The sequence below is a fragment of the Echinops telfairi genome, unplaced genomic scaffold (genome assembly GCF_000313985.2).
Source record: "Echinops telfairi isolate 266 unplaced genomic scaffold, ASM31398v2 ScPeMD7_18;HRSCAF=68, whole genome shotgun sequence".
Classification (NCBI taxonomy): Eukaryota; Metazoa; Chordata; class Mammalia; order Afrosoricida; family Tenrecidae; genus Echinops; species Echinops telfairi.
Window position 1 is genome coordinate 41,846,332 of NW_022103915.1, and position 13,027 is coordinate 41,859,358.

Genomic DNA, 13,027 nt, shown 5'->3' on the forward strand with positions numbered 1-13,027 from the left:
GCACGCCCGAGACCCTGCCGTGGCAAGAGCTTCCCCAGCACCAAGATGACTAGTTTTGTATGAGAGTGTGAAAAGAATTCTAGTTATAAGAATTCTTACAGGTTCACAGAACGGCCAGAGACTTTGCTAGAATGGACTGGTATTGATAAATGACCCCTTTAGTTTTCCTAAAAGAACAAGGAACTCCAGCAGTGGTTCTCCAAGACGAACACTGACAACTGCCACTGCGAAGCAGAGCCTGCCCGTTGCCGTTTCGCCTGGGCCCAGGTGGGGACACTGGAGAGTCCAGCCCATGGTGAGGCCCGGCTCTCACGCTTTTCCTGCACCCCTGGCAGTGACTCAGCATTATTCCGCTTCTGCGGAACAGTGTGTCACCTACACAGCCAAAGGCAGCAAGAAGGGAGCTCGGCGGGACCTTCCAAAAGCCCAGCATCCTATTGTTTAAAAGGAAATATATATATTTCCACAATTTCTATAACACCTTTCTCAGAACACCACATTGTAGAGTGTGCTACGCATGCCTACAATGAACTAGCTACCTTACAAAACATGACATACAGTTGGCGCCCAGAGTTTCTAAGGTAAAACACGGAAGAGCTCGACAGGTACCATCGCACAAATGGAAAGTCTGCCACTAGCACCTGCGAGGCGTGAGTGGGCATGATGATCCGTTTCACAGAATTGTCCACACTCGCCCAAGAACCAGACTTGAGAAACAGGAAGACAATGCATCCGGTACCAAAGACTTTTGCCAAAGGCTCCAGGCACGGCCCTGGTTTTGTCTATCTGCTCTCCCGAGACTGGGAAGGAGCGCAGGAGGAAGGGGTGGCAGTGAGAGGAGATGGGGAGATGAGACGAGAACGCAGCCAGGAAGGAGGCGGGGCAAAGGATGAAGCAGCACAGGATTTCAGTGGGGAAAGGAGAGAAGCAGACAAGTGGGCAGCACCATGCCAGCGGTTCCTGAATGGTTCTAAGGATGGAGCAGAGGTGGGGGTGGGGGGCCAGCAAACTGAATGGAGTGGTACTGAAGGTGACTCATCGGGTTTGGAATGAAGTTGAGTTGGCCCACTGAAGAGGAATTTATTGGTAATTGCAGCTTTTCAATGTACCGTATATACTCGCGTATAAGCTGACCTGAATGTCCATCGAGGCACCTAATTTTACCATAAAAACGGCATTAAAAATGTGCTGGGAAACTCAGCTTATACTCGAGTATATGCAATCAATACTTTAGAATTCCATGATACTAAAATCAATAAGCATTTCTTCACAGAGACAACATTTGGGTTATCTCAGTAAAAAAAAGACACTTTTAAACTTCTAAGACTAGCAAACAATCAGTATTTTTAATCTGCAGCAGTATTCAATCACATTCACTTGAATGTCAGAGAATAGATATCACTGACACAGTAACCCCAACAGCATGGAAAACAGATCTAAGTGAAAGGGGCTATCAATTACTCAGCCATAGTCACTCAATGCTGTTAGAAGAAATGACTTGAATTCAGGAAAACGTATCGGTAAGGGGTAGCCTTTTGCACGGAATCTGGTGACAAAGGTTCAGTCCCCAGTTCAGTCTGCAAGAAGCTGTGATGGCTAGGTGAATTTCCCCAAGTTGCCGACACTCGGGAAACACCAGTGCTTTGGTGAGGATGAACGTGGTGGTGGGAGTTCAATACAAAGAAAACTTGATGGCAACCATACGCTGATTTATTGAGACAGAACCTGCACACAGATCTGAGGAAGACAGAGGGGAAGGAAAGTTGCTGAAAGATCGCAAAGACCTACTTCAAAAATAAAAAGTAAACAGAGCGGACGCTGCAGGTGAGCATGGGGGTGTGAGTGTGATCTAATCGAAGGCAGGCACGTGGATTTAATACAACACCTTAGCCACATGTTTGCTTCCTGATCACATTGGTGGAACTCAATGGTTTCTACTGGGAGCCCCAGGGGTGGCTCAGAGTAAGGAGGAAAGAGATGGCTGTGCATTGCAGGAAAGCTGCCTCTGCTACTGGTCTCATGGTGCTCCTGCTACACTTCTGGAGTATTTGCTCGATTAGACACATAGAAGGTTGTCTCGTGGAGGCCTCCCTTGGTGAGAAAGCAAAAACCAAACCCAAACCCGGAGCTGGTATGTCATCCCTCTAGAAAAGCGGAGAACTGCCCCATAGGGTTCCCAAAGCGCCAATCATTATGGAAACAGACGGTCTTGACTTTCTCCTGTGCCACAAACAGCAGGGGCTTCAAACCCCTGACCTTCTGGTTAGAAGCTGAGCACTTGAACTACTGTGGCACCAGGGCTCCTCCTGGTGGAAAAAAAAAAGATTCCCTGCCTCCCCCTCGATTTATCACTCCTGTCACAGATTGAAATGTGTCCTTCCCAAACATGTCAGCTTAGCCGGACCACGATTCTCACTGGCATTCAGGATGGAATCTGGCGGTTATGTAATGATGCAATAATCCCCTGAGGATGTGATCAGCCAATCTGTTGTAAAAGGATTAGGGTGGAATGCAGCGAGCTTACTCCAGTCACAGCTCTGATCTCATGTTAAGGGATTAGGTGGGATGTAATGCCCTCTATCAGGTCCCGGTCCTGGTCTGATCTCAGGGGACTCCGGCCTGCATTACCTTGTTTTAGAAGCGAGACAAGGAGCGAGAAGTAAGCAGAGGAGAGTACCTAGTACCAGTGAGAGTGAAGAGCCAGGAGGGGAGCATATCCTTTGGACCTGGGACCCTCAGCTGGGAGCCTCCCTCCCAGAATCAGGAGACCCTGAGAGAGGAAGCTGGCTCCCTAGAGTAGGCGCCCTGAAGTCAGAGTGTTTGGGCTCAGGAAACTGTGAAAGAGTACATGTCTGTTGGTTAAAGCCCTCCACTGGTGGCATTTCTGTTACAGCAGTCCTAGAGGAACTAAAGCCATCTACTAAACTTAGATCAACCCAAGTCAAAGACGAAGGTTAGAAACACAATCTGAAAACCAAGAGTCTGCATCCGAAGCATCTCTCCGACAGCGAGGGTCACAAAGAGCTAGTGAGGGCTAGCGGTGGAGTATTTAGGGAAGGAGGCCTTACACACAAAGGCACACAGACAAGTGATCACTTTCCTACTGGGGTGGGGGGGTGGGGGGCGGGGCAGTAAGAAAAGCTAATCTGATGAAGGGGGGACCATGCAAGCACACACAGCCAGCCGGGAAGATGGGTTGAGCTCGCAGATACTGCAGGGAGCTCTGCTCTTCCAAAGGCTCCCCTCTGATTTCCCACCTGCTGTTCAGCAAGCCTCTTCTGGATTTCTTGATCATCGCAGACGTCGTAGACAACAGGCTTAGAGAGCTCGGACTCAATGCGGGCCAGCCAGGTGCGAAGGTTGCTCATGCTTTTGTCTAGCTGCTGAATAAATGCAAAGGTCTCCTTCAGCTTCTTCACCCTAAATGTTTTCGCCGGAGAGGGGGAAAAGGAGGGGAAGAAACAAAAGCCCAACGTTCAGTATTGAGAAGACTACTAATAGAGAGTGTGCGGAAAGTGAAAAAGGAGCAAACATCGGGTACAGAGTTTATTCTAAGATCAATGCTCACAACTCCAGACAACAATTTCTGTGGAAGGCGGGGCATCCATGGGGCATCCATGCCAGAAAAAACGGCAAATGGAGGAAGGGGCAAAGATAATTTGCATGCACAGTATACCTCTGCCATCTTCTGCCAGTCTGCCCTAGCTCTCACCCAGTTCATCTGGGCACTGAGCATATTTGGAATCACACGAATATGCGCCAGTATACTTGGTGTGCACCCTGTCTTACCAGCTCACTGCCAAGGGGCATAATACGGCTGCAGAGGAAAAACAACTGCTTTTTAAAAACAGACACTGAAATAAAATGCCTCAATCAACTGCTTTCATGAAAGTCCAAAAGGCCAGAGAGAAGGGCTGGTCTGGTGCTCAGCTGGATTTTGAGTTAATTCCCAAAACATGAAGCAATGACTACAATGACAATTACCTTAAGTCTCCGCTTATCACCATCCTGCCTGAACCGCAGCCTGCAGCTGACAGCCCTGGGGAAGTAAATTGAGACAATGGCCACCTCCCCAACTCACAGGAAATGTACTCCACCATCGCTCACCTGGCTCCATGAACAGCTCACCAGCTCCTGTCTGTCCACCTTTGGTTGTGTACCTTCTAGAAGGAACATCTGCTCCATGAGCCAAACCCCTCAGGAGTTCTCACCCTGCCCTGACATACTGAGCGCTCAGTGCCCCTCTGCCCCAATGCTGTGTTCTGCAAAGCTGCTCCTCTCTCCTCTCCCGGGATCTCTACCACGTCCCACCCTACAGGTGACCCAGCAACGCTCAGCGCCCTCTCGCCCAGTGCTGTGCTCGGCGGTGTAAGTCTGTACCTCTCACGGGCTGTGGACCTGGCAGGACAGAGCTGGTGGACAGGAGGTGCCCCTCAGTATCTGTTAAATGAATATATTTGCATAAGCTCTTCCGGCTTTTTGTTTTGTGTTCTACATGGACCTCGATCCACCAGGAGAACACGCTACCTACCAGCTTTAAGAGCTGGCGAAGGCCTTTGACCTTAGCCCCGCCCCTGTTTCTGAGTAGGTCTCTGGGGTCCATGAAACCTCAGGGAGGTGGGGGGCATACGGAGAGGGTAAAGTCAGATTTCGTTGGAGGCGAGCATACTTGAGTATCAATCCCATTCCACCATCTCCGAGCGACGCATTTCCTGGTTACCTGTCACATGACCCACCTTGCAAACGGCTGTGAGAATGAAAGCGCGTGCATGGAGAGTCTCGGCATGTAGTCGACACTCCATACTACCAGCTCTATTTATTGCTGGCTGGGGCTGAGTGACATGGCGACGATGCTCACACGGCACTGGACTTCACAAAGTATGTTCGTGAACAGGCCCTCAGGTCGACCGTGTTCCTAACAGCCCCATGAGTCAGGCAGGCCCCGGAAGGCGGCGGTGCAGTCAGTATGCGGACCTAGGCCTGGACCTGGCTGTGCTCACAGGAGTACAGTCCTTCCTGGCGCGGCTCAGGGGGTTGGCGGAGATAGAAACACGTGTAAGGCATCTAGCACAGTGACTTAAGGTCGGTCATAAGGATGATCAAGCTTTTCCAGCGATATTTTTACTGCTCAAACCTTAAGAAGTTTCCTTCAACGTCATAAAGGGATTTATTAAAAAGGAAGTAACAGAATCCAGGGCCCGGGTTGGATGCAGGTGTAACCTAGATGCCTCCTTTGTTTCCAGGGTTCTGTAGGAACGCCCGCCTCAGCCCAGTGTCATGTGACCTTGACAGCCAGGGGCAGCTGCCGTGGAAGCTGAGCACCCCAGACACCATGGGGTCTGGGGTCTTCTGGAGAGGTGCAAGGGGTTGCCCTCTGGCTGGAGAAGCAAACAGGGCCAGGAGGGCTTCCTGTAGGTGGGGGAGAAGAGCCTGGGCTCAATCGCCTCCACCCACGCTCCAGCCTGCTCTACTTCCCAGCACAGCTGCCTCCCCTGGCGTCTGAGCCTATTCCAGCCCAAGACCGCCCGCCTTGTTCTTTTTGTAAAACGAAGGGTAGAATGTACATTTTTAGACAAAAGGTGCCAAGAAGCAATACCTGGGTGCAAAACTAGAATGATGTAGGGAGGTTGAGTGTTGTGAACTTCAGGGGTTAGGTATACAGTCAGACAGCGGGGGAGTACAGAGAAGGTGGAGGAGGACCATATATGCCTGAGTATAAGCTGGCCAGCATTAAAAATGTGCAGAGAAACTCGGCTTATCCACGAGTATATACAGTAATTTTTTTTTTTTCGTTTTTGGCTTCCCCGGGTCTATGATGCGTCAGGTCAGTGGAATCCACAGTGGGCTGCTCACGACCGACCCTCAATGGGTCTGAGATGAAATAGGAGACTTCCTATTTTTACCCTATTCTTTTAAAATGTCTGCATTGGGTATGCTTTTTACCATTTACAGACCTGATTACTACCGTAGGACATCAACATCAAATGTTAACATCTACGTGAGTCAGGACCAGTGGATTAAGTGCTGTGATTATCCCCAGTTGACAGATGAGGAAACTGCCCATAGTCACAAGCCTGTTACACACAGGCAATCTGGCCTGGAGCTTTGGCTCCTGAGACTCTACTCCAGGCCTCTTCTGGAACGCTCTAAAGAATAACAAGCCCATACTAGGGGACTGGGCCAGTCGTGGAACCTGGTCAGAAGTCTAGCTCTAAGATACCCTGGGGGTGAGGTAGGAACCCATTCTGGATTGTATTTGGGGGCTCTTAGTCTTGGAGGGGAGGTATGTGGATGCCAGAAGGCTCAGGCATGGTGCCTCCATGATTTTCTTTTCAATATTTAAGCCCACATTCTAGCCTAGCCCTATCCTAACCTTGGGAATTCATTGGTAACTGAACATAAGTCTTCTTCCCAGATGGCTCATGATGTAATTTAGATGCTATCCGTGTACACAGCGGAGCCCTGGTGACATAGAGGTTACGTGTTGGGGGCTGTGATCTGTAAGGTCAGCATGTCGAAACCACCAGCCACTGCTTGGGAGAGGGGTCTTGTACTCCCTTCAAGAGTTACAGTCTCAGAATCACACAGGCAGTTCTCTCCTGGCCTGTAGGTCGCTACGAGCCAGCATCGACTCGATGACAGTAAGAATGTATACACCAGGCGCTCAATAAAGATCAGCCGAGTGAATAGTGTCCATTTATATTTTTGTAGGAATTTAATTAGTCTTCTTGAGTGTCCTTGCATATACAAGCAGTGGGTTCAAAGCGTTTGTGGGAAAATTCCATTATCTTTTAATTTCATTGTTTCCCCATGAATTTTGTGAAGCCCCCTTGTATACAGGAAAGAAGGAAGAGCCCCAGAGGAGCTGGGAGCCCTCTTGACCCAATGTGTTATTGGACCATAAGCCTCACGTGCCCCTGACCCTTGGTTCTGCCTCAGTGCCCTCACATACAATAGGTTTGGTGTGGGGCTTAAAGGAGACATGAATGTTTCTTATGAATGCCTAGAAATAATAGCAGCAAAAAGCTTAATTTTAAAGAAATAGTTATTTAAAATTCTAGATGGAAAAAATAACAGAGACCACTTACAGTAATGTTGACAAGACAAGGAAAAATTTATCACGACCCAAAACAAGCCAGCCAGCCACTGGCACACCAAACCAATCCCACGGACACGGAGTAGTTTCTGACTCAAAAGCGACGCTACGGGACAGGGTAGAAGGGTTTCCACGGCTGTAGCTTGTATGGGAAGACCGCCAAACCCTTCTCCAGGGAACGGCTGTTGCGGTCAAACCACTCACCTTTGGGTCATCATCTGAGCACTTAGCTACTGCATCACGAGGATTCCTTACGGCCAATTACAAAGGAAGAAAAGGAGAGGAAGAAGGTTGCCAGGAAGTCACAAATACTCATCCCACTTGGCGGCGGAGTGGGTTGCCCACTGATCAGAGGTTCGAGCCTGCCAGTTGCTCCACCGGGGTAAGATATGATGTGGTCCGCTTCCATCAGGGTTTCAGGGGGCAGTTCATCTCTGTCCGAGAGGGTCGCTGCAAGTTGGAATGGATTCTAGGGTACGTGGTGTGGTTTGTCTTTTAGGGGCATTCAAACCCTGACTGAGGGCACGATCCCCAACGTTCGGGGTAAAACAAATGTAGGCTCTCAGACAACCATGCTAGAACGGCCCCTAGGAGCCTGCAGATAATACGCTGCACATGTAGCATTCTTTTTTGCACAGAGAGTGTAATCTGACTATCACCTTTCCCAGGTCAGGAGTGTGCATCACCTGCCAATGCAGGCAACTGGCCTCCACATACGGTCTCATTAATACTGCTCTTGGAGGAATTTAAATCTTGAGTTAGTAACAAGGAAACCTATTCAGAAGCCAAACTGTTGGCACAGGGAAATCCCCTCAGTACTGTGTGAAATCAATTACCTGAGCCATGTTTACAGGGCACACAATCTCTATACTCAAGTAATTACCGTTTCGGCCCAGTTGCACTAATATTTCTCACATATATATTTCACCACATATCATTTCTCTAGGGCAGAAACAAAACAAAACATGCACAATCTTCCAAGCAGAAGTCTAGTCGGGAGAATTAGAAACTCAAAAATTTCAGGTGCAAAGGGGGTGTTTCACCGTGTTGACTCTTTTCTGGGGGCGGGGTGGGTGGGGTGATCAGATCGGTTACAAATGTAATAGAAGGCCTGGATAAACATGAAACCTTTTTGTATGAAACAAACAAGCAAACAAAAAATAAGAACTACACCTAAGCGGAGCCACGCATCAGAACAGCTTTTTGGTGGAGTTTGTGGGTAGAAATATAAAGCAGCAACAAGGTAAATTAGTTTTTCCTTTTATCTTTACCTAGGGACCACACTCAGGAGCCCTGTTGTCCCCCCATGACAAGCAAGCCAACGCTAGCCAGTGTCAGCATCATTCTATGGCACGCATATCTCTTCTGACATGCGATGGAGGCTTTCAAGGTCAAATTCATGTACAAGGGGTCGTTTTACCTTTCCGTTCTATCCCCTCCGTGGTAAAGAATCTATAATTAAACAGCAAGACTCCCTCAATGGGCAAGTACTAGCACCAACAAAAATGTTTTATGCCAAGGTGGACAGCACAGCTTAAAAACAACAACAAACACAAGAAAGAACATGGAGAGGGTCAAGGTATCTGACTGTGTGCTTAAAACAAACAGCTATTCAATCATGTGGGCATCTGCCAGTTGCTGAAAACACTGCACAGATTCTGCACAATCGCATCTTTTTCAAAGGATTAAAGAGCTTCACAGGCAGATACTTGGGGAGCACAGGCATACAATGCTTTCGAGCTAATTGCCTCTTTGAAGCCCTGATGTCACAGACGAAGACTTCCATTTTCCACCGGCATCAGCGCCTCTCCCCGCCTGCTTGTCAAGGCAGACTGAAGACACCACACGCATGCTGACACTGGGAGAGCACCCATCCCCCGATCGCCGAAAACACGCGCACACTCTCCACGGCCACCATGTCCTCAGTAATCTCTATTGTAACCAACACCACACACACACACACACACACACACACACACAGCTGTCGCTGCCTCAGCCACAGGCAGAGCTGATGACGACGGAAATAGCACTTACTGTGTATGGGAAAAAATCATTCCTTATGTTTAAGCACAAGCTCCAAGTTCTCGGCAGCACATCCACCTCCGGGGACGAGGCGAGCCCTCCCCGCCCCCTCCCCGCCGTGCCCTCTTCATTCACTGGTCCAGCAGCTTCCACAGAGGCAGACTCGACTCCCGGTCTCCCTCCCCAAGCTCCCAGGCCACTGGCTCCTTCACAAGCACAAAGCAATGCCGCCGAAGGGAAGAGACCTGCTTCTCTGCAAACTGGAATTTTTAATCTGTTTTCTCCCTTTCAACAAACAAATATCTCAAGCGATTTCCTTACACACACGGTCTTTGTTCTGATGCTCCAGGATTGCAAAGCTGGTGGGGGGGTGGGGAGCTGCAGTGCAGTCTTGGCTATGGGTTATTTATGAAGTGCTATAACCCAGGCGGAGAGAAACGCAGATGTAGGGCATTCAAAAGAGGATTTCTGTCCTCAAGGTAAATTTCTCTACTGCAGGTTTGAAAGAACCCAGGAAATCGGATGCCCCGATCCAATCACAACCTCACTGCCATCTCGAGTGGATTCCTACTCACGGGCAATGTCCTTTCGCCTGTCTTCCTAAAGAGGAAATGGTGCTCTGTGGGCTATCTGTTCTGCAGTGTTTGCCCTGTGTATCCTGACTTAGGAGGACAGAGACCTCATTTAGTCCATACCTCTGCTTGTTGCCCAAAAAATGATCGACTACCAATGAAGTTTAAGACTTTGCAGAGAAAGAAATGTTCTCATGTCTCTAGCTAACTCCTTCTAGGCTATGCCATAGGTCAGCTGGGTGATGGGGGGGATTGTCAGACACGTCGATTTTCTTTGGGAACTGGAGTGGCTCTGCTGATACGAATACTGCCCTGTTTGCGCACAGCCCGGTTCAGGTTCACGTCCAGCCTTAGTTTGAAACTTGACGACCTCAGTCATTCCTCATAGGCGACTCCAGCCCAATATTTCATCGGCGGTGCTGAGCGAGCCTCCTGGCTTTGCAGCCCCTGTGATAATCTACTTCCTTGAGAGTCTTCCTCCTTTTTCACTGGCCCCCAGCTTCACAAAACACCACTCCCTTCCCCAGAGAGTGACCCCGCCCCGTAACACGTGTGAAGGACGTGATATGAGTGAAGTCTCTCTGGCCTCGGTTCTCAGGAACCTTCTGCCTGTACTTCTTCCAGGGCCGAGTTGGTTGTCCTTTTAGCAGTCGATGGTATATTCAATATTCCTGGCCAACACCAAAATTAATGGCATCGGTTCTTCTTCAGTCTCCCAAAGTTACTGTCCAGCTTTTGAATGCATGAAGGTGATCGAAAGTGCCATCAGGTAGGTCAGGTGCCCTGTAATCTTCAAAGTGACATCTCTGCTCTTCGACAGTCTATACCGGTCTTGCGCAGCCGAGTCACCCAATGCAGTGCGCTGTTTGATTTCTTGATGGCTGCTTCCTTGAGCGGAGCTTGTGAATCCGAGTAAAATGAAAATCCTTGATGTCAATCTTTTCCCAGTATAGCTACTCCTGTTAGGGTCTTCCTCCATTCCACATTCTTCTTCCTACAATGCACTTTATCCGATTACTTGCTCAAAATACAGACTGAATAAATATGATGAAGGGTACAAGGCTGAGGCATACCTTTCCTGATTTGAAACCACATAGTGCCTAGAGTACAGAGAACAATGAAGTGTTCTGAAATCCCCAGTCTTCATAATATTTTCCATAATTTATAATGATCCAAACAATTGAGTGTCTGTACATAGTTAATAAACCATAGGTATCATATTTACTATTTTCTGTTTATAGCAAAAGGAGTGATATCACTAGTCCCACATCTGCTTCTGAATTTCTGGTAGTTTCCTGCCAATGCACTGCTGCAAACGTTTTTTTTAATTACCTTCGGCAAAATGTTACTTGCGTATGATATTGCTAAATCCTTTCCATACCCCAATATCGGGTGAACTTTCTTTGCTTGGTGAATGTCTTCCCAAGTTTCTTGGCATAGACGACTGAATGCTTCCAGCATTGCACCCATTTTTGGGAAACATCTCAATTGGTATTCTGTCAGTTCCTAGAGACCTTTTTTTCCTCCTTGCCAATGTCTTCAGAGCAGCTTGGACTTCTTCCTTTAATACCATCGATTCTTTATCATATGCTACTTTGTGAAATGATTGGATGTTGGCCAATACTTTGTGGAACACTGACGTCCATCATCTTTTTTGTTTCTCAGTTCGTAATTAGGTGTCTATAGTGGTGATAAGGGCTTTCTGACCAAGCATGCCCATGGGACTCAGTAAGCTGGACCCGTCTGATGCAGAACACCAGGCACCTGTCTGCACATTCGTTCTAATGGCTGCTCCCCCCTTGGGAGACCTTCCAGGTTGTCAGAAGGCCTCTCCGCAGGGTGCAGGAGCAGCAGCCACCTGTTGCAGAGGTGGGGTGATCAGCTTGGGAAGGAGACTGGAAGGGAGGAGGAAAACCTCACTGAAGGCTCTCCATGTGCTAAAATCACTAACCCCTTCAGCCTTATTGAACCAGCCAACCTGGGACCCGAGCAAGTCAACCTATGACTAGGAGCATTGTTTGGTCTCCTAAAATAACCTTGAGAAATCACAGATAACACGAGTGCAAGGAAAAACTTTTATCAGTTTAGCAAGGTACACATCTCCCTGCCCAATCTTGAAGGGGTGGAAAACCAATCTGCACACACCAGTTGCCGTGGTAACAGCTGAATGTAAATGACATTTTAATTGTTGCTGTTATAAAGTAGGTGGGTCTTGCATGTTGGTCGGTGCGATGTGAAAGCTAATCCTGGTTTAAGAGGTTGCCCCCGCCCCCCACCATGGACTTGGCACTTCTGATAGCCAGAGCACAATCTTGTCTACAGAAGAAAGGCTCCGTTTTTGGCGCCATGTGGTAGCCCATCTGAGTAAGTCTCCCCTTCCTTACACTGGCTTAAGGAAGACAATTCTGTTATTGATGGCTCTCCACCAAAAGCAAATTAAGGAAGCAGGCAACAATATGCATGAGTTTTTGATTGATTTTTTTTTTTTAAAGAAACAAAGAAAGCACATGTTCCTTTCTTTTTCTCCCTCCCCGACCAAAGTGAAAATTTGGAAAATAAAGACCAGTGAAAAAGAGAAAATTAAAACGTCGTGGATCTCAACAGCAAGAGATAGCTACCAAGAACCTTCCGGGGGAACATAGGTTAGCTGGCTATATTCAATCCTAATATTTGAACGTTACCTAGAACTGGACAATATTTGAAATGTTATCTGAAATCCCAAGTAGAGGGTTTCTCGTTAAACAGTGGATCCTTTCTGACTGGATGAAACCCTTCTGCACCTGGAGCAATTTATCAGCCTTATGTATGGATGGCCCTTTCATTGCAAGTAATTACAGTGCATATAGATATGCTTTATCAGAGCTGCCACAAATTATTGCTATGCTTAATTTATTCTAAACCTAGTTCTCTACTTATGTATCCAAATGACAAACACTAAACATAAAGAAGAAAAAAGCCATATTCAATAAATTGAAATGTGATTTGCCATATACCTCTTGAAGTTTAGTGGCCTTTAGCTAAAGACTCTATTCTTGCTGGAACAAAGGGTTTAATTATTATAACCAGCACCATCTCAATATTATCTCCTTTTTGAAATATTGCAGTTAAATTTTCATTCTAAGCAATTACTTATTTGTAAAAAAAGGGCTACCTTTGAGGCTTGTATTAAAGATGATAAAAATTAGCCATCTAAAACCATTTAAATTCTATGAAAAATAAAACCGAGTATAATGTTTCAGCTTCAAAGCTCAGATGATCTTTAGGGGAAATTAGTGATGTTGTTAATAGTGGTTTCCATTTATAAGATGCTAGAAGGAAGCAATCAGAGTAGTGAAAA

At 47.4% G+C, this 13,027-nt stretch overlaps 1 protein-coding gene across 2 annotated transcripts in view; it reads right to left on the reverse strand.

Annotated features, from left to right (window-relative positions):
* Positions 1-13,027, reverse strand: part of LOC101660633 (nesprin-2) — a 74,560-nt gene that overhangs the window by 20,495 nt on the left and 41,038 nt on the right. The window contains exons 1-2 of one of the 2 annotated variants that reach the window (XM_045287805.1): positions 9,131-9,219; positions 3,258-3,420 (exon numbers count right to left, since the gene is read on the reverse strand). In XM_045287805.1, coding sequence (XP_045143740.1) covers positions 3,258-3,420; positions 9,131-9,150 — 183 coding nt within the window. In that variant the 5' untranslated portion in view covers positions 9,151-9,219. Of the gene's footprint in view, positions 1-3,257; positions 3,421-9,130; positions 9,220-13,027 lie in introns of those variants that run through there. The other variant, XM_045287804.1, reaches the window with a different exon arrangement.